Source organism: Lycium ferocissimum, unplaced genomic scaffold, assembly GCF_029784015.1.
Source record: "Lycium ferocissimum isolate CSIRO_LF1 unplaced genomic scaffold, AGI_CSIRO_Lferr_CH_V1 ctg105, whole genome shotgun sequence".
NCBI lineage: Eukaryota > Viridiplantae > Streptophyta > Magnoliopsida > Solanales > Solanaceae > Lycium > Lycium ferocissimum.
In genome coordinates, this window is record NW_026713343.1 from 159657 (window position 1) to 186782 (window position 27126).

Consider the following 27126-nt stretch of genomic DNA (forward strand, 5'->3'; position numbering starts at 1 on the left):
GCTGTTTCCAGCTTATAAGCTGCTTTTTTTAATCACATCCAAACAGGCTCCTAGTGGCATAAAAAAAGGCCTTAAAGTTCTCAAAATTTACCAAAATTTGTACAAGTTCGCAAAGTAATAAAAACTTTAATTAGGGATAAAAAGAGACAAAAAATTCATGTGACGACTATAAAAAATTGGTATTCTCCCTTATATTAGTAATTTTTGCACTTCTAATAGTGAAAACTATATCTCAATCAATGAAGTCAACAAAAGCTTTGGTTTTGGGAAATTGGGCCGTTTTCCAACATTCAGCGCCAGCGTCAAGCTAACAGAGGTCATTTGCACTTTTGGTCCTATTCTGTGCTGGTCTTTAAATTTTGTCCATCAAATGGCTGATCTTTAATTTTTCCCTTCAAAATCGAACTTATGCGTATAGAAATATAACTTATGTATTATAATATCCACAAGTTATGCTAGCCTCTTTAGAAAACTTATGCCCTACAGACATAAGTTGGATTTTGAAGGAGCAAAATTAAAGACCAGCCCATTTGAAGACAAAAATTAAAGGCCAGTCCATTTGAAGAAAACCGTGCAATTACTTGAACCAATGGGGCTGGGTTTCAAAGCCATATAATACTAAAATAAGAAAGAGCCCAATTAGTTCTTGGTTTTGTGTTTAGAAGATTTTCTGAGATTGTTCAAATAACTACTCCTTCTGTCTCGAATTATTTGTCGCCTTTTTGTTTGATACATTCTTTAAGAAATATTAATTAGGAGGGGGATTTGACTAACTTCATCCTTATTTATGTCTAAGTCATAATCTCTATCTATTAAATGTTTACTCTATTTATGTGTAGTCTCCATTAATGACAAAATTCTGCTAAGTATAAAATGGGAAAAAATAATTAATTGTTCCTTGAATTTCTAAAAAGATAAATAATTTGAGACAACTATTTTTAATAATCACGACAAATATTTGAGACGGATGGAATACTAAAGAGTATAAAAAAGGAAAGGGAAAAGGGTCAAAAATACCCCTCTACTTTTGAAAAAAGGCTAAAAATATCCTCCGAACTTATTTTAGGTCAAAAATACCCCTCTCATCTATAAAGTTTTCAAATATACCCCTGTCTTGACGGAAATTATCTTCCAAAATGATCTGAAATTATTTTTTAAACCCACTCCATCATTTAAACCACACCCAACTAAATAATAACCCATAAGATCCCTTATTCCCCCAATTACCTCAAACCTACGTATTGGGGGAATAAGGGGATCTTATGGGTTTTTATTTAGTTGAGTCCGGTTTAAATGATGGAGCGGATTTAAAAAATATTTTTGACCCTTTTCCCTTTCCTTTTTTATACTCTTTAGTATTCCATCCGTCTCAAATATTTGTCGTGATTATTAAAAATAGTTGTCTCAAATTATTTATCTTTTTAGAAATTCAAGGAACAATTAATTATTTTTTCCCATTTTATGTTGAGTCCGGTTTAAATGATGGAGCGGATTTAAAAAATATTTTCGGGTTATTTTGGGGGATAATTTCCGTCAAGACAGGGGTATATTTGAAAACTTTAAGGATGGGAGGGGTATTTTTGACCCAAAATAAGTTCAAAGGATATTTTTAGCCCTTTTTCTAAAGTAGAGGGGTATTTTTGACCCTTTTCCCAAAAGGAAATGATGAAGTGCTGTTTAAAATAGCAATGGGCTATGCAGGTAAGAAGAAAGTATGTTGAGGTTACAAACTCCTTAGTCATCAAACATTTTCTAATATATATAAATGTCCAAGAGGGACTAACACAGCAATAGCAAATTGTACCAAAAGCTTTCTGAGTTGTACATTAAATTTGGACTTATTTCAATTATATTTGGTTTTTTTTTTTCCAGTTGTGGGTCCACTTCATTTAACAAGCACTACTACTTAGTTTGCCACTTGTACACGTGTAATCCAATTTTACGTTATCATATTTCTTTACTTCTACACTTTATTTTATTACTCTATATAGAAAGCACATGAAATTGTACTCTAAACAGGGACTAACATATATATATTTCTGAAGTTTAACATTAATTTCACCTCTTGTGTGTTTACTTTTTAGGTCCCCACGTTTCCGCAGTGTCTCAATTGTCCTTTCATTTCCTTCATTTGGCATATACTCCATCTGTCTAAGTTTAAGTGTCTAACTTTGACTAGACACGGAGTTTAAGACATAAGAATAGACTTTTGAATATTGTACCAAAAGCTTTCTGAGTTGTACACTAAATTTGGACTTCTTTCAATTGTATTTGGTTTCTTTCCTTTTTTTTCCAGTTGAGGGTCCACTTCATTTAACAAGTACTACTACTTGGTTTGCCACATGTACACGTGTATTCCACTTTTACGTTATCATATTTCTTTACTTCTACACTTTGTTTTATTACTCTATATAGAAATCACATCAAATTGTACTCTAAGCAGGGACTAACATGTGTACATTTCGGAAGTTTAAGATTAATTCCATCTCTTGTGTGTTTACTTTTTTAGGTCCCCACGTGTCCGCAGTGTCTCAATTGTCCTTTTCTTTTCCTTCATTTGGCTTATACTCCCTCTGTCTCAGTTTAAGTGTCTAACTTTGACTAGACGCAGAGTTTAAGAAATAAAAATAGACTTTTGAATCTTGCAGTTCTAAATTAAAAATGTGTATAATATAATAAACTATCCTTTGAATCTTGTGATTATAAACTTGACATGTAGGATATTTGAATTGTCAACTTACTAAATATAAAAAAGCGGACATAACCAAAATAAGACAAATTTTAATAATAAATTGAGAAATTAAGGGGAAAAATAAGAGGAAAAGAAACAAAATATGGAGAGTCACTAAGGAGAATCACGGTATTCTTTCCAAAATATACAAACCATAAATATGTTTTTTTTTCCTTTTCTATGATTCAGCAATCCCAAAGTTTCTCTTTAATCCGATCAAATAAGGAAAAAAATCTTCTTCTTTTTTCATACTCTTTCATAACATAAATATTGTCAAGAACTCTCCGGCATGAAAACAAAAAAGTTTGTGTCGCTGAACTGAACTCCCAATAGATAAGAGCAAATCGGAAATACCCCTTATCTCATACTACTCTCTCGATATAGAATCTAATGTTTTGAAAGGAAAAAAAAAATACAAAAATTTCTCATATTGAATTCGAAGTGTCATGCTATTATTACTTAGTATTCATATGGCAAAGGCATAGTCTTCTTTTTTCTCTCAAATAAAAACCTCATTGGCGCCAAGCGTGAGGGAATGCTAGACGTTTGGTAATTTCTCCTCCGACCAGGATAAAAGATCCCATTGAAGCGGCTAATCCCATGCATACTATATGGACATCTGGTCACACAAATTGCATATATCCAGCCCCCAGGAGAGTTTATAAACAAATACAGTTCTTTTGTCTCATCCTCGATACTGAGATATACCATAAGACCAATAAGTTGATTCAAAATCTAACTATTAATTCCTATAGTGAGTAACCAAATTAATTATGTTGGGTCCCGTGCATCGCACGGACATAATTAGAACTAAAAGGAAAAAAAAGGCTAAAATTACAAAGTCTAGTATTAAAAAAAAAAAACTAAGGAAAAATGATTCTAAAGTAGTGCATCTATCGACAACATAGCAAGAGTTTACCATCCCAGTGACCTTTGGATATGGGGATCTCTACATTTTTTTTGCACGGAATGTCCTTCAAAGTCTTTAATTTTTGCCCTTCGCCTAAAAATCCATCGGTTTCGAGTTCAAATTCCGCTCAATCAAAAAAATAACCCGCATCCCTATGGCGACAATCAAGATAGCAATTGCGGAACTAGTGTTGATGTAGGGGTAATAGAATTAGCCCATAAAAATATAATTTGTACAACCCGTTTAAGTTTGTGCCGGTCAATGACTTGCCCATTTCAATCCAATTCATCTAAAAGTTGGCCTGACATGCAACCTAAATTGGACTGATATGTAGTCCAAATTGACTCATAAAAGCCTTATTGAAATATTTTAAAAAAATATTTTTTTTATTTGATACATTATAAGTACATAATTATAATAAAGAAAATAATAATTTTATCAGCACTTAAATTAGGGGTCAACCTTTACCACATGCAAGTTGATTGAAGGGGACGTGCCTTCTACTCCTCCACTTAGAACCCGTCTTTTGCACTTCTAATTTTTGTATGTAATTATTTACTTCTTCTTTAAGAAAAATTAGGAGGGGAAAAAATACTACTCCTTCTGTTCTAAAAAGATTATCTTAATTTAACATATTTTTTTTAAATATGTGATTCAAAATAAACCTTAAATATTTATGTGATCATAAATCATTTGATAACCTTAAATTATTTCTAAATATAATTTTTTTTTTTTTTTTTTGGACAAACTAATATGGTATAACAAGTGTTACAAGTAAGAATCTCTTTTGAATCATAACATAGTCCAACCATCAAGAAACTAAAAAAGAAAAAGGAAAAGAAAAAATCAAACAACTAGAAAAAGCTTGGACCATAACAAATCAAACCAAAAAAGAAAAAATGGCAATCCTCATCTCACCATTTTCATACACACCAAAAACTTCTTCTCTTTACATTAGTCCCAAAATATCCAACTCCAAAAATGGCTATAATTGCAATAATTACAGTAGTACACATTTTGGTTCCACTATTTTTTGTTCATCTCAACTTAAAGAAACTTTTTCAACAACCCCACAACCAATCTTGATTGATAAATCATGTTTGAGTGTATATGAAGCTAAATCTGAAAATGAATTATGGGCTGCTTCTTCTCTACGTGTTAGAACTTTTTATGCTTTTCATCATGATACCCTTAACACACAAGTGAGTTTATTGCTCTTGCTCCACAATTTATTTTTTTACTTAGCTAAATTTAATTAGTTATTGTTAATATAGTTTTGAATTTGAGTTTAATTGATGTAAAAATATGTGGTTTTTTTTTTTGGCCATTCCTAGCTCAGTTTATGCTGTTTCTTTATTGTTAGTATATTTTTTGCCTCTTCCTAGCTAAATTTAATTAGTTATTGTTAATATAGTGTTGTTTCATTGTAATTGATGTAAGAATATGTGGATTTAGCTGCATAAGATTATTGGTTTTTATTTTTTTTAATTTTTTATTATTATTCAAGAATGGCCATTCCTAGCTCAGTTTATGTTGTTTCTTTATTGTTAGTATCTTTTTTTTTCTCTCCCTAGCTAAATTTATTTACTTTTTGTTAATGTAGTGTTGAGTTTCATTGTGATTGATGTAAGAATATGTGGAATTAGCTGAACAAGATTATTGGTTTTTTTTTTTTTTAATTTTTTTTAAAAAAATCTTTACTCAAGAATTGCCATTCTTAGCTCAGTTTATGTTGTTTCTTTAATTTTAGTATCTTTTTTTGCCTCTTCCTAGCTAAATTTGATTAGTTATTGTTAATTTAGTGTTGAATTTGAGTTTAATTGAATTTGTTTATTAAGCTGCAAAAGGTTATTGCACTTTAAAGTTAACATCTTTATACATTTGTGGGATTTCACTAGGTACGTTGCTGTTGTAAAGTTAACATCTTTATTGTTTTTTTTTTTTTTAAATTAGTTATTGTTAATGTAGTGTTGAATTTCATTGTAATTGATGTAAAGATATTGTTGATTTAGCTGCACAAGTTGGTATGTTTATTGTTAGTTTCTTTATGTGTGAGATTGTGAATTTGTCTCTCCAAGAATATAAAGAATCAACCTTTTAATTTTAACTTTGCTTAATTGTGTTGAATATCATTGTAATTGATGTAAGAGTTTGTGGATTTAGCTGCACAAATGTCATTCCTAGTTCAGTTTGTGGTGTTTCTCTTTTTCTACTTTATCAAAGAAAAAAAGGTTGGATTTTTTAAAGTTTAATATCTTTATTGGTAATATTTGGCATTTTAATGGTGTTGAATTTCATTGTGGATTCTTTTTGACTCAACAATGTCCATTCCTAGTCCAGTTTATGGTGTTTCTCTTTTCTACTTTATCAAAGAAAAAAAGTGGATTTTTAAAGTTAATATCTTTACTGTTAATATTTTGTGAATTTGTCTTTCCAAGAATTAGCTGCACAAGATTATTGAATTCTCTTCTCTTTGACTCAACAATTGCCATTATTAGTTCCATTTATGGTGTTTCTCTTTTTCTACTCTATCAAAGAAGAAAGGTGGCGTTTTGAAGTTAATATCTTTATTGTAATTTGCCTGAGAGCTTGTGTATCCTTGTGTTATTGTAATTAATGTGAGGAGCCTGTGAACTTTACCTTTCCAGGATTAATGGGTTTTTCCCTTTTATCCAAGGAATCTTAGTTTTCCTTCCTTTCCATTTATTTTTATGGCAATGTCTGTTCCGGTTAAAGAAAAATGTTATCTTTGTTCTACGAAAATGTTAATTGTAGTCTATTTAGTTTTTCCAGCAACTAAGATAGCTGGCCCCTCATCATTTCAAGTTATGCCTAAATTTGCTAATATTCTCGCATCCTGTTAAAGTATATACTGATGGTTATATCCTCCTTATCAAGTTCTATTAGGATCATACAAAGTACCTGACTGAACGCGAGTTTGAAGCACTGACGGAACGTATTGCTGGGAAAAGAGTCGGCTTTGGAAGAGTTTCTTGCATCAATGCCACCCTTCCATTTTCAAAAGTCTCAAATGTTGCATATGATTTGAGTACTTCTTGTAAAGTAAGCATCCTTATATTTTGGTTTCTTCGCTTTATCTTGTTTTAACCTTCCTTAGGAAAGTATCTTTGATTGTTTATGCAACTAGTGTTTCTAGTCAATCGGCCTTAGCTTTACTGGAGATACTATAGGATTGGCAATGGACATGGATTATTCTGGCTGGTTTCTCTTTTAGTCCCTTAGATGAGGCTAATCTTTTCTTATAAAAAAGAAAAAGACATGTTTTTTTGAAGCTTTAAGGCGGTTATTGTCCAGAGTCCAGTGTCAGAGCCATATAGGCTGAAGGGTGGTCAGTTGAACACCCTCCATCGAAAAATTATACTACATATATAGGTCAAAAATTACTTTAGGTAGATATATATTAAATCTTGAACTCCCTTGATGAAATTCCAGATTTCGCCAGTGGACAGTTTTATGCTGAGGTTGCTAGTTGGCCCAACTATTTTAACTTGATAAAGTTGTTACTTGTCTTCCTCCTCAAAATACTTGATAATTCATCACACCTTGTAGGATTTATTGGATCTTGTAGAAGTTGTTGAAATTGTGACCTTTTGCTTTGCGACTCTCATTAGCAAGTGCCTTGGACGAAAGTCCTCATTCACCTTACCAATCCCAACTCTTCATTCTTCTGTGAGTTTTTTCTTACCAATCCCAACTCTTCTTTCTTCTGTGAATTTTTTCCTTACTTCCTGACCTAGGGGAGATGTCGTTGTGCCTAGCTGCATTTGCAAGACATTGATTCAATGCTTCTTCCTCCTCTCCTTGCTCAAAGATGTCCTCACCTTGTAACTTACTAACCTGCTCAGTAATGTTATAGGAGTACGAGACTTCAACTGTTCAACGTTAGAACACACCAATGCATCAAGAAGTTCCCTGTCTTTACCGTCAATTTTCTGAACACTAGCAGTGACAATAACCACGTGATTATTTGTACCTGAAAAAGGCTATTGTTGCTGCCCAGTAGGTAGAGGAGATGAAACACTGATTGCACCTATTTGAGTAGTCAAAGGTGTGACAACGTCAACACCCTTAGGGCTCTACGTATTAGCCATCAGGAAAAATCGTAAGAAGCGCATAAGCAATTTAGCAAGCTTTCTAAGAAGGTTTAAAACCTGTTAAAGCTTCTGATGTTAACTGATATTTGCATGAAATCAAAAGAATGCATAGTTAGTTTCTTCTTTTTTTTGTTTTTTTTGGTGAAGTGTAAGGAGTATAAGATAAGATTTCTAACTATGAAAGTAAAATACCAAATGAAAGTCTGAAGTTGTGTGGAAGAAGAAAATAAATACTATGTACACGTTTATATTCATCCCAATTCTGACGCGGATTCAGTTATTCTTTTTTTGGATAAGTTGACACTTGGCATAGATGTCATCTTTTTTTCTCCCTCTGTTGTCGTTCTATTTGTACATGATTTCGGAATGATCTAACCAGCAAGTTATGCTGTAACTTTTCTTGCGATCTTTGTCTCTTTTGGAATTCTGTGAATAATGTATATGTTTCTAAGGATTCATAGGTATAATAAATCTAATGTACATTATTGCTTGCATCTGTATTAATAATCAACTTCAACTGTACTTTATGCAATAATATTTAATTTCTTTTAGTTTCCATTACTTGCAGTTTTCTCAGGATAACTCAGATCTGGTTGTCGTCGGGACACTGGATATTAACCAGTGCATCAGGCTTCCTGATGAAATCACAGGAGCGAAACCAAAGGTATCATAGGACACCTGCTAGTTTATTATGCGATTATTCGCTTTTTTTTCCCAATGCATTTGTCATTGATGTGAAACTTCACAAGATATAGATATTGTCTGCATTTGCAATGTTTATTGAATCTTGCATTTCTAACAAGAAGGACGCTTTTTGTATTAGTAATTATATCATTCTACTGGCATCCAAACAGGGAATCGGAGCTGATTTTGCTAGGGGATATTTGAGTAATGTATGCGTTGCTGGAGAATTGCAAAGAAATGGCCTCGGCTACGCTCTTATTTCTAAAGCAAAAATGGTTGCTAAAGACATGGGTATTTTCTCTGATTTAGATATCCCTCAGCTTTACCATGATTATGTGTTTGCACTTTACTATATATGTGTACAACAACAATTTCGCGTCCGTCCCTAACAAGTTGGAGTTGTCTATATGAATCCTCACTATCCCATTTAAGGTCAACTCGTGTAATCATCACACCAAATAAAAATATAAAAGTAACTAAGTCAAATGTATGTAAATAAATTTATAAATTTTAATAATAATAGTAGAAGTCTTTAATAAGACCAAAAACCTATTCCCAACTAGTGGATATCACCTATATGTTCTTTTTCCTCCATTGTGCCTTATGTTAGTTAAGTCTGCATTGATTTCATGAAATAGTAGGTTTTTCTGGACAACATCCTTCCATGTGATTTTAGGTCTATGCCGTCCTCTTTTAACGCCTTCCTTCACTATAGTTTCACACCTAATGGGTGCACCTGTAGGTTGTGCAAGACATGACCAAACTATCTCAAGTGACCTCCTCTCATTTTATCCTCAATGTGTGCTACTTGCACCTTCTGGTAAATGTGGTATGTATATGAGGATTCATCTTGAATTGACAAGTTTTATGTTGGTTGTCAACCTACCGCAACCACCCTCCTTTATCCGGGCTTGAGACAAGCAATGTGAGCAAGCTCACTGCAACGGAGTTACCTTATATATACATCTATGTATATACACACTATCATTGGCTAGGGTTTCCTCTACCGGTTCTTGAGCTTCTAACAGTTCTGTCTCGAGACAGTGCAATATTTTATTGCAAGCACCATTTCTTATTTCTTAGATGCATTTAATTACTAAACACCTCCTATTCTTCTTAATTGGTTCTTCATTTCCTTTGGATTCACAGGAACCTGGTATGTTTTTTGTCGCATTACATTACTAAGGCGTTCTTTTTTGCGATCTTTTTCAGGAATAAGTGATTTATATGTCCATGTTGCCATCGACAACGAGCCAGCAAGAAAGTTGTACATGAAGTGTGGCTTTGAACAAGAGAATGAGGAACCTGCGTGGCAAGCAAGGTTCTTAGATCGACCTCGAAGGCTTCTTTTATGGACAGAACTCTCCAATTCTTCTGATGTTTCACTGTAAAATGTACACAAAATTGTGATTTTTAACTCAAGAAAGGAAAAGGCCCTCCAAGAAATCAAAAGTTTGAGGGGGGCTATGGGGAAAAAGAGAAGAAAATTTCCCACATTGTGTCATTTCTTGTAGATTTTTATTGCAAATAAATTTCCCATGTATTCATTGTGTCCATGTTTGCACAATCATATTGAACATGTAAAAAAAAATATTGTTTGTTCGCTATATACATACATATTCCAAACGTTTATTTATTGATTTATGCCTCAGAACATTTTCACCTGTTAATTTCACCAGAGACACGATATCTGTTGGAAACTTTTAAAGGATTTAGCTTATGTTAAAGAATTTTTACATTATCAGTGCGATTTAACTATAGCAAGTAATGTATCTTATTTTCATACTCTCTCTGTTTCAATTTATGTGAACCTATTTTCTTTTTAGTCCGTGTCAAAATGAATGACCTATTTCCTAATTTGGAAACAAATATTCAAGACTTATTTTGAATTACAAGTTTTAAAAGTCTTTCCTCTTTCTTAAATGTCGTGTCCAGTCAAATGAGTTCACATAAATTGAAACGGATGGAGTAATAATTTTCACTACTTATGAGGACCAAATCCAACCAATTAATGTAAAGAACACTAATTTAAACAAATGTCTCCTTTTTAGGCTATAATTTAGATTTTGTGCTGTGAAAATGTAGCCCTTCAGAAATTACCGCTCTGGAGAACCTTATCCTCGGATATAATGTTTGCTCATATATTGCTCATTTTACAGACTAAACATCAGATGTCGATCTATTATTTGCAATAACTTATAAAATTTTAGACCGTGATATAACATTTTCTCATAATATTTTCAGTTGTTCAAAATGGATCTTGAGACGGTGATTATAAATTATTTTATTAAGGATAATCGTGCTTGGGTACAAATCGAAGAGGAAATGAACACAAGTGAAACTTAAAATGTACTCCCTGTCTCAATTTATGTGACATTCTTCACTTATCGAAAGATTAGTTTTTGAATTTAAATTTAACTGATCAACTCAATATTTGAGTGAGAGTGATGGAAGCAAGGATGAGGAGGAATGTGTCTATTTCGGAGAATCAATTCGGATTCAACCACGGAAGTCATTCACCTTGTGAGGAGGTTGGTGAAGCAGTATACGAAGAGAAAGAGGGACTTGCATATGATGTTCGTTGACCTAAAAAAGACATACGACAAAGTCCCAAGCGAGGTTTTATGGAGATGTCTGGAAGCTACAGGTGTTCTTGTAGCATACATTAGAGTGATTAAAGACATGTATGATGGAGCCACGACTAGGTAAAGACAGTGGGAGGTGACTCAGAACACTTCCCAGTCATGATGGGTCTGCACTAGGAATCTGCTTTTAGCCCGTTTCTGTTTGCCTTGGTGATGGACGCACTGACATGTCACATTCAAGGGGAGGTGCCATAGTGCATGTTATTTGTAAATAATAGATCGATTGACAAGACGCGAAGTTGGAGATTTAGAGACAAATCCTAGATTCTTTAATGGTTTCAAGTTGGGGGGGGGGGGGGGGGGGGGGGGGGGGGGGGGGGGGGGGGGGGGGGTGACTAAGATAGAATACTTAGAGTGTAAATTCAGTGACGTGATTCATATAGCAAATGAGGAAGAGGGGAAGTTTCAAGTACCTGGGTCAGTAATCCAAAGCAATAGGGAGATTGATAATGATGTCACATATATTGGAGCGGGATGGATGAAATGGAGGATCGCATTCCACGTTTTGTGTGATAAGAATGTCTTTGTTTGGACTTAAGGGCAAGTTCTACGAAATGGAGGTTAGACCAACTATACTGTATCGGGCAGAGTGTTGGCCAATTAAGAAAACTCATGTCCAGAAGATGAAGGTAGCAGAAATGAAAATACTGAAATAGATGAGTGAGCATACCAGGAGGAATAAGATTATGACTGAAGTGATTATTTCGGATGAATGGGAATTACATCGCTCTTTGATCTGCAAAATAGGGCTTTGGAGTTCTCTATTTTATGACAAAGATGTCTCTATACCAAGGAAGCGAATCGTAATGGATTAAAGCTCTCATTTTCCTTCCAATTAGTGAGATTCTATCTCTCGCTTGGAAAATTGTGGTCAAGCCTTCCCTTTATTCCACGGATTCGGGATAAGGTGGAAGTGACTCCCATGGTGGACAAGATACAGGAAGGAATGTTGAGATGGTTCGATCATGTGTAGAGGAGATGCATAGATACTCTAGTGAGGAGGTGTGAGAGTTCGGCAGTGGTGGACCTGAAAAATGGAAGAGGTAGGCCGAAGAAGTCGTGCGAAGAAGTGATTAGGCATGATATGACGCAACTTCAACTTACCGAAGATATGACCCTTGATAGAAGGTGTGCAGATTGAGCGTCAGGCTAGAGAGTTTGTAGGTTGCCGCACAAATTTCTTTTCCATACCGTATATATTAATACTTTTTTCACATTTGCTTCTTCTTAGATCTCTAGTGTTACCTTATTATTTCTTTCGTTTCGTTTATCTTATCATCCTTTTCATCTCTCCTTGAGCCGACCAGACCCCATCTGGTAGGGTTATATTAGGTATGTTATCACTGTTGTATACCCAAAACGTAGATCATAGACTATAAAATTCATTTTTTCTTATATTAATATGATAAAACATATATTTTAAAATATTAAAATTCACATTACTACTTAATATAAGAGGGATTGTGAGGACTTTTGTAGTCCTCATAATAATTTCCCAATTTTTTAAAAACTTTTTAATTAATTACTTTTATGTCCTAATCTTATTTATTTAAGTCAATTTTTTTGTTTTTTGTTTTTAAAGTCTACTTTTCAAAAGCTATCGAACCTGGGGACTTTTGTAGTCCTCACAATAATTTTCAAATTTTTTTAAATTTTTTTAATTAATTATTTTTAGGTCCTAATCTTATTTATTTAAGTCAATTTTTTTATTTTTATTTTTAAAGTCTACTTTTCAAAAGCTATCGAACCTCCTACCTCATTTTTCACGTTCTTTGATTTTTTGATTGGTGCTCGATATCCGCATTCGAGCCCAATTAATCCGTATAATTCGCACCGCATCGCGCCTATTCGGGGGAGCGCTTCCTCCAAAGATTTTTTTCCATATCCATGTTCGAACCCCTAATCCCCGATTAAGAGAGGAGCATTTTCCATCTACCGCACAAGTTAAATTATGTATTTGTCTTAAAAGTTCATTAACTATGTATAGATTATTTATTTAGAACTAAATAACTTTAAAATTAGGATACATAAGTTATAATGTCAAATTCGGTTCCAAATTTGATTTGAATTAAATAATTTCATCAAAATGGAAGTTAAAATATTAAAGGAGTGGAATGAAAATTTTGCTTTCATATAACTACCCACTACAGCACTATAGATATGGTGGTTGTTGTTATTGTTGTACACTTGTACTAACACAAATTATATTTCTTTAGTTAAAATATCTACTTTTATATCTTGAATCCTCACCTAACTATTAATTTGAATATATGGGAATTAAAATGTGTCACTTGGAGTGAGGAAGTAACTGTTTGACACTTGACAAGGATCATTCCAGTGAAAAGAAACTTACCCAAATCTCCCTCCTCTTCTGACAAACAAAAATTCCAATTTCTAAATCTTGAAAACTCATCAACTTCCATTTTTTTCACTATGAGACAAAGAAAGAATCTTGATACTTCATCAACTGATAACAATACCACCAATAACAACCCCAAAACTTCCAAAAACAACAAATTCACACCCCCTTTATTGAAAAAAGTATTTTTTCTTTGTTTGTTTTTTAGATTTGTTAATGCTTTATTGGTTCAAACATATTTTAATCCAGATGAACATTGGCAAGCCCTTGAAGTTGCACATCAAATCACTTTTGGGTCTGTCTTTTTTTTTCCAATTCTTGAAAAAATTTCAATTTCAATTTTTCTATTTTGGATTACTGATTATTTGGAATGATTTTTTTTTAAATTTTTTTATACATTTGGGTCTGCATTTTTTTGCAATTCTTGAAAAAATGTCAATTTTTTTTTTGGATCACTGATTATTTGGGATTATTTTTTTTAAATTTTTTTTTTTATACATTTGGGTCTGTATTTTTTTCCAATTCTTGAAAAAATTTCAACTTTTTTTTTCCTTTGGATTACTGATTATTTGGAATGATTTTTTTTTTTTTTTCAATACATTTAAGTCTTTGATTTTTTCCCAACTGATTTTTTTTTTTTTTGGCAGATATGGACATTTGACATGGGAATGGGAAAAGGGTATAAGGAGTTATTTGCATCCAGTGATATTTGCTGCTTTGTATAAAGTTCTTGCCTTTTTTCATCTTGACAAACCTTGGTTCATGGTAATTATTAGTTACTAATTGTTTTGTCAATTTATTTTTGTGGGGTTGATTATTTTGAGCTAAAAAGATTTAATTTTGATTGTGTAGCTCTGCAAAAAACAACATTTATTGATATATATATATATTTATTGATATATATATATATGTATTTGCCTTTTTTTTCAGCTTGACAAACCTTAGTTCATGGTAATTAATTAGCTTTTCCAATTTTATTGGGTTTGGTTAGTATGAGCTAAATCTGAAAGATTAATATTTTATAGTGCAGCTCTGCAAGAATCAACATTTATTGATACATATACATTTTGAACCTCAGTATATGTATTTTTGCCTTTTTTTCAGCTTGGTAAACCTTGGTGTATGGTAATTATTTTAATTGTTTTTGGATTTTTTAAATTTTATTGGGTATATTTTTTGATTGTGTAGCTCTGCAAGAATCAACCTTTATTGTATTTTTGGGTTTGTCTCATAAAAATGAAAATGTAAAATGGATATATAAATACAACAGGTGTATAAAGTTCTTGCCTTTTTTTTTAATCTTGATAAACCTTGGTTCATGGTAATTAGTTAATTGTTTTTTTTTTGTCAAGTTTTGGGGTTGATTATTTTGAGCTAAATCTGAAAGGTTGATACTTGATTGTGTAACTCTGCAAGAATCAACCTTTATTGTGTTTTGGGCTAAGTTACTCGGAGTCTTCAAAAGTGTTGCCACACTAGTGTCGGATCTTCCAAACACACTACTTTTGAAGGATCGGACACGCACCCGACAACATTTTAGGAGAGTCCGAGTAACTTAGGTTTTGGGTTGTCTATAAAATGAAAATGAAAAGACACACACACAACAGGTCTTGTGCAGTTGAAACCTCAGTATATCTATTTTTGTGCTGGCTCCTTAAAAAGAAAATATTTTGGTAAATGTTATAAATTCCAATCAGTTTTTGTTATGTCTTTAGTTTATCAGCTCGTTTTGTGAGTGAAATCCATAAAAATTAGTGCAGAAGATATGTAGCCTTGCAGCACTGGGTTCATTTGAACCCAGTACTTACGTAGTGGAGCATTAATTTATGAGTAAATATCCATTCAAATTACATCAAATAGTATACACAAGCTCATAACGTTAGGGGCATTTATGAACGGATAGTATAATGGAGAGAAATATTAAACATTTTTCAACAGTAGAAGGGAAAATATGACACTTTTCCCGAGATTGAATCGATAACTTTATATCTTGGATTCACCTCTGCTTACTGTAGTGCAGTCCGTATGTGGTGTTTGGGGCTGCAGTAGCATGTGGTGTGAATCTTGTAGGCTTTATGAAACTCGAAAGTTTAGGAAGTGAATAGAAATGTTGAGATTGATTATTGATATTACTCCTTTGGTCGAGTCTAATTTTCGTAATTTTCCTATTTTGGGTTATCCAAAATTTTAGTCTAACTTCCCAAGAGGATACATTATTCAATACTTTAACGTACTACAGAAAAGATACCATTAGATACTTCTTCAGGTTTCGGCTTCTCTCCAACTTTAGATCTACTGTTGTATAAATACAACAAAGCTTCAACTTTTACCTTAATATGTGTAAAGTTAGGATGGACGGAGTACCAATTTTGTAATTCCTCTCCCTGTAATATCCACGGTTATACTCTGGAGTACACTTTGTAGACAGCTTATCTCTGTTACCGGACTATCCATTTCCTTTACTTGAAATGCAAAATAGTGCTACTAAAAGTAAGATTCAGTATATGCGGCATATTAATGGGTGATTTTTGCTCTTGGCTTTTCCACATTTATAGCTTGTTTGGCCAAGCTTTTGGGAAGTCAAAAGTGCTTATTTTAGAAAGTTGAGGTGTTTGGCCAAACTTTTAGAGAAAAATTAAGTGCTTTCGAATAATAGCATAAGTTGCTTTTCAGAAGCTAACTTTTCTCCAGAAGCACTTTTGGAACATTGACCAAGCTCAAAGTACTGCTCTAATAGTGGCAAAAATGCTTTTCAAATTGGTTAGCCAAACACAAACTGCTACTCTCCAAAAGTATTTTTTTGAAAAGCACTTCTGACAAAAAACACTTTTCAAAATAAGCATATTTTAGAAGTTTGGCCAAACAGGTTATTAGTTTCGTTGTTGATATTTGCTTTATATAAGTGTGTGAGTTAGATGTTCTTTTCCGCAGTGCTTAACAAATCTCTGTTCTTCCCAGATAAGGACTCCACGATTGCTACAGTCAATTTTTTCAGCTTTCGGGGACCTCTATTTGTTTAAGCTCTCTCAAGAGATATTTGGTGACCGTGTTGCGAAGTTCACGGTATCCTTCTCGTCTCTAACACATACCATTTTCTTGATCCTTTTTCTCTTTTTTTTTTTCCCTCGAAGATCCACATATGCTCGGGCTCTACTTGGTGTTTTATTCATTTAACTGCTGATGTTGACACTGAAGTACTTAATTTTATATGCAGCTTTTTGCCCAGTTGACAAACTGGTTCATGTTTTTCTGTATCACGCGTACTTTATCCAATAGTCTGGAGACTGTTCTTACTATTGTGAGCCTGTACTACTGGCCTTGCATTAGACCATCTTCTAGTAAAATTTCTCGGGGGTCAAGAAAATGGGCTTTAGCTATAGCTGCATTCGCATGTGCAATCCGACCTACAAGTGCCATTACATGGATCTATATTGGTTTCCTAGAGCTGTACCTGACACGGGATAGGCTGAAATTTGTTCTTCTTGAGGTGATTCCTATTGGGTAAGTATCATTTCTTCTAAGGACTATGTCATCATATTGTAAAGATATATAATTGCATTCTATTAACTAGGCAAGCCAAGGGACTAAAACGAACTCAGTAACAGGATCTTTGGTTTTATTCCGTTGGTGATATGAGCATTCACTTTCAGCTAAAGTTTCCCTACCCCTTAAAACTAATCCAAGCTGATTGGGTAAGGTTTAGAGCCCGTTTGGGTTAGTTGATTGTAAGTAGCTGATAAGCATTACGTGTTGAGGTTAATTTTATAAATAAACAGTTATGCGTTTGGATAAAAGTGCTTGAACTTATAATAAACAGTTGACATGTTTGGTAAACGTAGATATGAATGAAGGAAATGGAACACCTATAAAACCACATACTGTCTTCACCAATTTGCTCTTATCCATAAAACTTTTAGATTTGGAGACTCATAGAACTCATATTTGTCTTTGCAGTTGATCTATTGTTCTTTATACTATAAAATTACATACTGACAAAAGCGTTTACCACTTCTAATGCATGGAGTCAGGACATTAATTCTGGGATTCACTTTTCTGGTGGATCGCTGGATGTATGGGACTTGGGTTCTCGTGCCTTTGAACTTTCTGAAGTTCAATTTTCTCTCTTCTGGTGGAGACTACTATGGAACTCATGTGTGGCATTGGTACTTCACTCAGGGTTTTACAGTTATGGTCTTCACATTCTTACCGTTTTCGCTTGCTGGCATTTTCAAGTCTAAGCAGTGGAAGCTATCTGGTCTAGTTGCATGGAGTTTGGCAGTTTATAGCTTGTTGGGTCACAAAGAGTTCAGGTACTTGTTCAGATATATCCGTCTTTCTGTGAGGAAATGACAAAAATGGTCCCTTATGTTTGAGGATAGGTTTAAAGTAGTCCCTTAAGTATGAACTTAACAGTTTTGATCCTCTAAGTTTGTCGAAAGTTAGCACTTTTAGTCTCCGTCAAATATTTATCGAACTTTGTGATTTAATGAGAACTATGAAAAATGAGGAATTTAGCGGGACATCACATTTAGAGGTGTAATTTTTTTAGTTTCTGCTATTTTTTATTTATTGTAGAGTCTGGTGCAGCTTTTTGAGGTATAATTTCTGTTTTTAATGTCTTTTTAGTGTCTAGTGTAGTTTTTTGTGTTGCATATTTTAGGATTTGACGGGACTTTGTTGATGTCTATAGTTAAATAGTTTTTTCCACTGTTAGCGTCAAATCTAACACACATAGTTCAGTAAATATTTGACGGAGACTAAATGTGTTAAATTTTGGCAAACTTAAAGGACCAAAACTGTTACGTGCATACTTAAGGGACCCTTTTGAACCTACCCTCAAACATAAGAGACCATTTTGTCATTTTCTCTGTCTTAGGTGTAGTTGATTGACTAAGTTATTGCTGTTCTCTAAACGGTTTGAAAAACAGGTTCGTCCTCCCTGTGCTTCCAATTGCTTTAATGTTTTCTGGCTACTGGTTGGCAACAATTGGAGAGCCCGATAAGTCTAATGGTCGAGGTAAAAGATCTCCAAGCACTTATGGCAGATGCTCAACAAAATTGCAACTGGCCATCCTGTTCCTAGCAGTTAGTAATATTCCAATGGCATTTTACATGAGTATGGTTCATCAGGTATCTCGACAGTCTTGACTTTCTTCTCACCTTTTGCTAAAAAAAAAAAAAAAAAAAAAACAATATTTATCTTGTATCAAAGGAGGCAAAGCATATTTCCACTCATTATTTCCTTTACGATTAAGCTTTAAAGCTCGATGTCTGTAGTTTTTTTTTTCTCTATCTTTGTTTTGCGTTATCGCATGAGAAACTTTCAATTTTCATGAAATTTTAGTAGGTGTTTGGACATGAATTGAGTGATATTTGCTAAAAAGTAGTATTTGCGGCTAAGTTGAAAGAGGGTATTTGAAAGTTGAAGCTGTGTTTGACTGTTAGGACATTCATTTCACTTGAAAAAATGTTGAAGTTTTGAGAGGGAAATTCTTGTTTTACTTGAACAACTGGTGCAGTTTTTTTCAAGTTTGGAGTGAAAAATTGGCACAACGCATAACCAAACAGATTTTTGAAAAACAAAAACTTGGAAAAAATATATGTCCAAACGGGCTCTAATAATATCCTATCTGTATCCTCTTGCTGCAGAGAGGGACAGAGGATGTGATGAACTATCTCTCTGGAGAGGCGTACAATGGGAAAGTGAAAAGCATCGTTTTCTTTACACCGTGTCATGCCACACCTTACTACTCAACTCTTCACCGTAACATTTCCATGCGTTTCTTAGATTGCACGCCAAGGTATGTTTATATACTGCCAATTTACTCTGAATGTCTTAGCCCTCTCTGGCTATCCTCTTTTGTTTTGGTTCGACATAATTGAACTTTTGTTTATGCCATTCCTTTCTACAGTGAAGATAAAGGCGCTCTAGACGAGTCTGATCGGTTCCTGGTGGATCCAGCTGGTTTTGCAACAGAATTTGCTAAGAACTGGTCTATACCTAGCCACATTGTGCTCTTTGACTCACAGGAAAAACTACTAAAGGACTTCCTAGCTTTGCATAATTTTGAAGAGGTTTCTTTTCTTTCATCTTGATCTACTTCTATAAAAGTTTATTGGTGTTTTCGGTAGGAGGTCAATATTTTCCAATTTTTCCATGTTCGGTTGGTCAAAATTTTTGGAAAATATTTCTCTAGGAAAGAAGTTCCTTAAAAAATGAGGAAATTGAATTCCCTAGTTGAAGTAGGAAAAACAAGTTTCACAAGTGCCATTCCACAATAACTGTGTCCTCCCCGTCCTCCAACACACCTCATCTTCACCCCCACCCCGGTAGCCCCATCCCCACCACCCCACCCCCTACCCCTCCGCCCCCATCTCTCGTGTTATTTGTCTAGATTATATATAAGTGCTTTTAGGATAATTTTTGCTTACGTGCTGAACACTAGAAAATAATTAAGGAACCCACTTATTTTCCAAGAAAACATTTTCCTTCATACCGAACACACCCTATATTTTCTCTTTCTCTCTTTTTTTTGGTGTGTGTGTGTGTGGAAAAAGTGGGAGTGCAATGTGATCATTCAAGTATGTATGTGTGGTTGACAGATAAAAAGGTTCTTCCATGCTCACTTCAAGGTGGATCGAGAACTTCAGGCATCTGTTGCAGTGTACACACGGAAAGAAGGCCAGTGATTCTGTCCTTGATGAGCAAAATAGAATCTACAAATTTTGTTTACTTTTCTTTAACTGCTTTAGGTGTAAATGCTTTCTAGTATCATTTGCCTTTCGGTTTATATTTCTATTCTTTTTTCTTTTGTTCCTAGAGAGAATGATTCGAGTTTCAGCTATTTAGCGGAAATTTTGTTTTAAATTAAGTTCTGTCAGAAACACCAAAGGAAAAGGCAGGAAATATATGGAAAGAAGAAATGATAATTTTGACTCAGCGACTTTTCTTGCCTCCATGTCCATGTTTTAAGTCCCTCTAGTACCTGTCTCTATTCATATATCTGACTATGTATGATGTCAGTCAAAACTCTCTATAACAGTGTCGTTTGTTCCGATATTTTTTGGCTGCTATAATGAAATGTTGTTATAGACGAACATATAATATAACCTAACATGAAAAGTCGGTTCCACAAAAAAATGTGGCTGTTATAGTGAAATGTTGTTGTAGAGGATGACTGTTATAGAGAGGTCTGACTGGATCAAGATATTTATGTAGGGATTATGATATGCAGACAATATACTTCCTCTGTTTCAAAAGAATGATACTATTTCTTTATTAGGCTCTTCCCTAAAATAATACATTTTCTTTTTGTAAATTTGAGCAATTTAGCTTGAACTTCCCCTTTTACCCTTCATGACAAGCTTTTATAGCCACACAAATGTTTGGTTCAAGACCACAAGTTTTTAAAGTCTTATAACCACACAAGTGTTATGACATATTTACGACCACAAGTTTCATAAGTCTTCCTTTCATTCTTAAGCTCCGTTCCTAGTCAAACTATGTCGCATAAATTGAAATGGAGGGAGTATATGTTACTTAATTCATCAAATAGAATGATTATGATTGACTGAAGAAACTGCTATCCAAGTGAACAAGGTGAAAAATGAAAAATCATAAAAGATTGAAGCAAACAATACGATCAACAAACATGTTAACTAATCCGAAAAACAAGAAACCGATATGTAGCTATTAACAGATCTGATAACGTGGAAGTTGCTAATACTATAACCTATACATGACAAAATTCATGCTGACAGATATGCTGATGCCACAAGTCTTTATTAAGATTAGCTTTTGTAAAACTGGAGGTCATATTTTGTAAATGAAGTAGAGAGTGTCAGCATTTGGTTAATAGTCATTGACCAAATTCTGTATCGCTGGTAATCATCCATCATATCTAGCTTGATGACTCCCCTGTTTGTTGTTAGTACAATAAGATAGCAACTATCAGTTTCCTCTCCGTTTGAATCCTTATAGAGCTCGGCATGTAGGTCTAATATTACACCTAAAATCAGATGTGGAGGTGTTAATAAATTTGTTAACTATATAAATATTGTAACAGAAAGCATTGTGTACAAATTTAATGTGAGAAGTGCAAGAAAAGTGAAGAAACAGCATTGCATACTAGGACATACTTTCGTTTTGACTTGAGAAGGCCTTCAACATAGTTGGTTTCCTTGTTCTTAGGATAGCCTGTAACATAAGAACTGGAATTTAGGTTATGTATTGAAAGCGATGTTGTCAAATGCGCACTTAAAGCACAATTAAGCCCTGAAGCGAGGCACAAAATATGTTGAGCGCTTCACCTCGCTTAGCGGACGCTTCATCCTTGCCATCAAGGCTCTAAGGCATACTTTTTCTTGCCAAAGAGTTTAATCCGGAAGAGGCAATACTAAACAATTGATACTTCACTTTATCGTATTTTTTTCAATTTCTTTTTCCATATATTTCTTATTCATGCTTATAATTATTCTTGGAACAACACTTCCATATTTGTATCTTTTTTCCATTTGCGCCTTGCTTCATTAAAGCCTATGCTTTTTGTGCTTTGTGATTAAAGCCCCAACCGACCTTTGAGCTTTTTTTGTGCTTTTCACTTTGATAACACTGATTGGAAGTTTGGAACACATCATACTGAGATCTTGTCCATGAATTTTACTCTTCTTTTTATGGTTATGGAGAAGAGAACGGTGCTTTAGTTTTAGTTTTTGAAGATTGTTATTATTCTCGTTGAAATTATGACACTGCTATGTTGTTGAACTCATATAGTAGGTAACAAGTGATTATCAGCTGAAGAGATATAAGGATTTCTATACTGTACACACCTTAGCTTCACTATTTAAGATAATGGACACCGACCTTAGCTTGGATCTTCCTGTTGCACATAGCAAAACACAAAAAAGCATCAGCTTATGATCCAACAAAGGAAAATTTTCAGAGAATCAGAATTTCAGTCTTTACTTTTGCATTAACTATCTTTTGTTTGTATAACTTTTGCTACTGAATCTGGGAAAACCATATATTATTTGTAGAGAAATAGACATACCGTCTGATTTCTCAATATAGAGCTCTGCCCCTTTGGAGAGAATTGATCTGCACTTCTCGTAGTTAAAGTTGTAGTCATTGCTATCTTCAATTGGGAGAACTGGTGTGCTTCCATTTAATATATTCTTGTAGCCAGATCTTGCTTTGAGCGTTTCTGCTCCTCTGAGTGCTGAGACAGTAGTGGTGCAAGTGAATTTTTAGATACTTGTTTCACGCTGTATCTTTATCTCCCCATGAATCGTAAGTTTTACTAACAATTGAAGATGAGACTAACAGATGCTAAGCTAGGTCCCAAATGATGCAGTTAACCTTTATTTACTTACTTTCAGCCTATGTTGCTCGGACTCTCCAAAAATATTGCCGCACCCGTGTCAGATCCTTCAAAAATGCACTACTTTTGCAGGATCCGACACGCACCCGTCAATTTTCAAAGAGTCCGAGCAACATAGCTTTCAGCAGAGTAGAATCCAGTTGTTGTATGATAAAACATCTCATTGTTGAACTCCTTGAGCTTGCTCAGTTGAAGCAGCATTCTATTATAAAGCTTGGTCCTTTCTAGTTTGCGACAACATGGTGCCCAAAAATTTTGCCTTTTATTTTATATTTGCTAGTAGTAGCTTGATCTTCACTTTTTGCCAAGGAAGCTTTAATTGTTTGACTTATGAAGTGTCTGGCCAAAGCTTTTAGAGAAAAAATAAGTACTTTTGAGCAGTAGTAGAAACTATTTTTTAGAAGCTAAAAAAAGGTAGTTTTTTCCCCAAAGCACTTTTGAAACATTGGCCAAGCACAAAGTACTGCTCTAATGTTGACAAAAGTACTTTTGAAATTGATAAGCCAAACTGCTATTCTCCAAATGTACTTTTCCTAGAAGCACTTTTCAAAATAAGCAGATTTTGGGAGCTTGGCCAAACAAGCTATTAGTCAGCTGCAGTTTGATTCTAGATCTGAATTATTAAAGAAGTGAGTATGATCTTTTAAATCTTCTTATAACCTATGTTGCTCGGAGTCTTCGGAAATATCAGCGGGTGCCTGGGGATCCTCCAAAAGTGGTGCATTTTTCAGGATCCAACATGGGTGCGGCAACATTTTTTGAGTCTGATAGCGTATAACCTAGTTAGCATAAAATGAAGCATGCTTGCCAAAAACATAGCCGTCTTTATGTTGAGCTGCTGGCTAGTTGGTTTCATTAACAACTGAGTCTGCACATATTATGCAGTCAAACCTCTCTCTACCAGCCTCATTTGTTCCGTTAAATTTAGGCTGCGACAACGAAATGTTGAGAGTATATAATATAACATAACATAACATAACATGAAAGATCAGTTCCACAGAAGACATGGTTGTTATAATGAAATATTGTTATAAAGATGATTGCTATAGAGAGCTTGTTATAGTGAAATGTTGTTATAAAAGATGATTGCCATAGAGAGGTCTAACTGTATTTGTGGTCAATATGCATTTTAAGAGGTGGAGAGAAGTCATTACAAGTCGTAGCTGCAGCTGTAAGTGTCAAAATTTCGCTCGCGCTTGTACCAGTCATGGCTGAGCCAATGACACTGCTAATTTGTTCACGTTTTGCCCCCATAGCTTCTGCCACTTTTGCGCACTGTGCTGCAACCAATGCAGCTGCGGAGGCCACAGCCGACTCCTTGGTACGTCCCGACTCATCGTGGTTCAAGTTTTCAGCAGCGATGGCGGCCAAGGCAGCTGCAACACCTGCAACTGATATCGCTGCATGTACTTCAGCTTTCTGTAATCTCTTCTCTTCTTTCCTCTTCTGCTTAATTTCTTTGATCCATTTCTTGATTGACACATTCTTTAATGGTCCTATTTTCCATGGCATCTGCATTAAAACAAGTTCTCTGCAATGACTATATTTTCACCATGCTGCTTTAAACCAATAAGTGTAGCTCTGATGATTGAGGCTGATTTACGAAATGTCCCTTTTTCAAGTCACCATTTAGATTTTGTGCCTATTTTAAAAATTTGTGCAAATATAGCTTTCCAAAAATTACCTTTCCGGGATACGTTAGACACGGGTCTAATGTTTGCTCATATATTGCTCAACCTTATAGACAAAAACATTAGATCGTCGTCTAACGTTTGCAATGACTTACAAAATTTTAGACTGTATTCTAATGCTCTCTCATAAAATTTTCATTTTGCTCAAAAGGGATCTTTAGACCGTGTCTAAAAGCTCCATAAGTTGCAAGAGAAATATAAAGAGGGTCATTTACTTAATAGCCATTCCAGAAGGGATAACAAACGAAAATTTCTGGATATTCTGAACTTACCCATTTTTTCTGGAAATAGCTGTTGTAATTCACCTCTGGATGCATTGCTTGCTGCATCCATATCCACGACTAACGAACAAATGAAAGTATGTCATATGAGCCTTATCGGAAAGAATCTGAGGTTGATAATGCACAAGGTTTTGTATTCTGTCTTACCTTGACGTCGTTGGATTTCCATTGCGGAATTGACTTATCTGTATCATCCATCTTCATGCTCTTCTCCATCTTCTGTGATACCAACATGATATACTAATGCTATATACGAAACGTATATATTTTGTAGTTATGTTAGAGATGATTTGACGATGATTAACTTACCAGAAGAGGTGGTTTATTGTCGATGGTTAAATTCTTGATCGAGTTTTCGTGTAGAATGAGAGCTTGATCTTGCATCTCCGGCTGGAAAGCTTGAACCGCGAAGTTGCACCAAGTGCGCGAAAGGAAGTCCATCGTCTCGGGATGTGCTTGTGAAATTGTTGGATTTGAATCGAGATCCATCTCTTTTTTCAACCAAGATCGACAGTTGCTCTATAGTTGTTGTAAGGTGAGTGAAGTTTGATAGAATGCTAAATTCACTTGGAGATATAAATAGACATGAATTAGATGGAAAGTTCAAAAGTGTTAAATCACCTCTTATTCTGAGCTATTTTGTTGGTTTATCATCATAGGGTCCATCACATCTATAAAGTGGCAATTCATATCTTTATTATCAATACAAAGCCAGCATCCATGAATCATTAGCTTTGCTTGCTTAATCCCCCCTAACAATAAGCCACTTTTTTCTTTATAATAACAGTTTGTTAAAGTTTATTTTGGTATCTTATTCCAAAAGTGCATGTGTGAATATGATTTCTTGAAAAAGCTATGTTATTTTTCTTTGTATTTATAACATGGCCTTGGGGACAGCTTGCACGTACCTCGACTATTCCACTTGGGACCCAGGGGCAGAGCCAGGTTGGGTCGAGGAGGTTCATCCGAACCCCCTTTGGCCAAAAATTACAATATATATATACGAGGCTAAAATTATTTTTTATGCATATAGAGCAGATGTTGAACCCTCCTGACTTCTATATGTGTTTACATCTTTATATTTCTAAACCTCATTAATAAAAATTCTAGCTCTGCCACTGTTGGTACCTGCCCCCTCTCACATGAGAAACGGTAACTTTGCCCACCACTTCTTAAGTAGATGGGAAAAATTCACTCGACATTTTTTGTCCGTTGAGATGTGAACATTGGGAGCCGTTTGGACATAGAAATATTTTCCTTTCTTCCAAATCATTGTTTGATTTTAGGCTGATTTTGATTAGTTTTTTATGATGATTTTTCAAGTTTAAACCAGTTCTTCAAGTGATTCTTTTTCCACTAACAAAACTCCAACTTTTTTCAAGCGGAATGCATGTCAAACACAATTTCAACTTTCAAATATCATTTCTCAACTTCAACTTCAAAAACACAGTTTTTTTAAATTTCAACCAAATCTATGTCCGAACCCTTATTGATCTTGCATAGTTTTACATGCTTAATTAACCGTTAGACCACACCCTTGGCCACCAAAGGCTTCCCAAGTTTTTGTAGAAAATGCTAAAGAATTGCTTTGATGAGATGTTACAGACAGAAAGATTATGAAAAGCTAACCCCTCTTGATATTTTAATGATATAGCCAAACCCCTTTTAGGTCTCCTCTTGATATTTATAAATTGATATAATCATGGTTGTAGAAGAAAGGGGACCCAAAAGGGGTTATGCAAATCAATAGATGTTCTTTTGGAAATTGGCAAAATATTTTCCATTGAGGTTTCTAAACATGCTAACCACTACACAGGTATGAAAGTTTGTAGGATAATGAAAATACTACAGAGAAGCTAGCATTAGGTCCCTTATGTTTTATAACTTTTAAATTGGTACCATAAGTTCAAGCTAAGATCAATTACTTTTAAGATGGCAAAATACCTAGCAGGATCACAAGGTAGAGCTGTCTTAGGGCCATGTTGTTTTAGCTTTTTTCTGTGTTGGAATTATGTTATTGGAGGCCTAGAATCTAGATTGTATTTTTCAAGTTATAGGTCCTTTAGATCATGACAGATAGGAGGCGTAAGGTGTTCATCCGAATCTCCTTTCTTTGATAAATTAAACTGTATATATAAGGTGGTCAATTTTTTAATTTTTTTAATTTTTTATGTATATGTAGTAGATGTTGTATTCCCTTAATTTTTCGTGTGTCTACTTCTATATAATTTGAATCTTCTTAGTGAAAATCGCGCTCCGTCAATCAGATGGCTAGTGTTTCATTTTGTTTTTGCTTAATGAGTGTCTGAATCTGAATTATGTAGATCTCA

The 27126-nt window shown here is 34.4% G+C and overlaps 3 protein-coding genes across 4 annotated transcripts; 2 read left to right on the plus strand and 1 right to left on the minus strand.

The window, feature by feature from the left end:
• The first annotated feature begins 4475 nt into the window (after positions 1-4475).
• LOC132041506 (GCN5-related N-acetyltransferase 7, chloroplastic) lies at positions 4476-9919 on the plus strand. The gene is made up of 5 exons (XM_059432218.1): positions 4476-4843; positions 6549-6704; positions 8325-8420; positions 8611-8731; positions 9653-9919. Exons 1-5 carry the CDS (start codon positions 4541-4543, stop codon positions 9829-9831), a joined length of 855 nt encoding a protein of 284 aa, XP_059288201.1. The 5' UTR covers positions 4476-4540; the 3' UTR covers positions 9832-9919.
• Positions 9920-13376: 3457 nt separating this feature from the next.
• On the plus strand, positions 13377-20388 carry LOC132041494 (mannosyltransferase APTG1). Of its 2 annotated transcripts, XM_059432203.1 has the most exons (9): positions 13377-13739; positions 14092-14209; positions 16403-16507; positions 16659-16945; positions 17473-17754; positions 18373-18574; positions 19094-19245; positions 19357-19519; positions 20048-20388. In XM_059432203.1, exons 1-9 carry the CDS (start codon positions 13519-13521, stop codon positions 20132-20134), a joined length of 1617 nt encoding a protein of 538 aa, XP_059288186.1. In that variant the 5' UTR covers positions 13377-13518; the 3' UTR covers positions 20135-20388. The 2 variants fall into 2 exon arrangements, with proteins under 2 accessions (XP_059288186.1, XP_059288187.1); XM_059432204.1 differs by lacking the exons at positions 13377-13739; positions 14092-14209 and adding an exon at positions 14757-14765.
• A 592-nt stretch (positions 20389-20980) lies between these two features.
• Positions 20981-25651, minus strand: LOC132041495 (VAN3-binding protein). Its single transcript, XM_059432205.1, has 8 exons — positions 25106-25651; positions 24944-25015; positions 24788-24856; positions 23979-24336; positions 22495-22662; positions 22274-22323; positions 21584-21641; positions 20981-21453 (listed from the first exon to the last, which is right to left on the minus strand). Exons 1-8 carry the CDS (start codon positions 25283-25285, stop codon positions 21236-21238), a joined length of 1173 nt encoding a protein of 390 aa, XP_059288188.1. The 5' UTR covers positions 25286-25651; the 3' UTR covers positions 20981-21235.
• Between the last annotated feature and the right edge of the window lie 1475 nt (positions 25652-27126).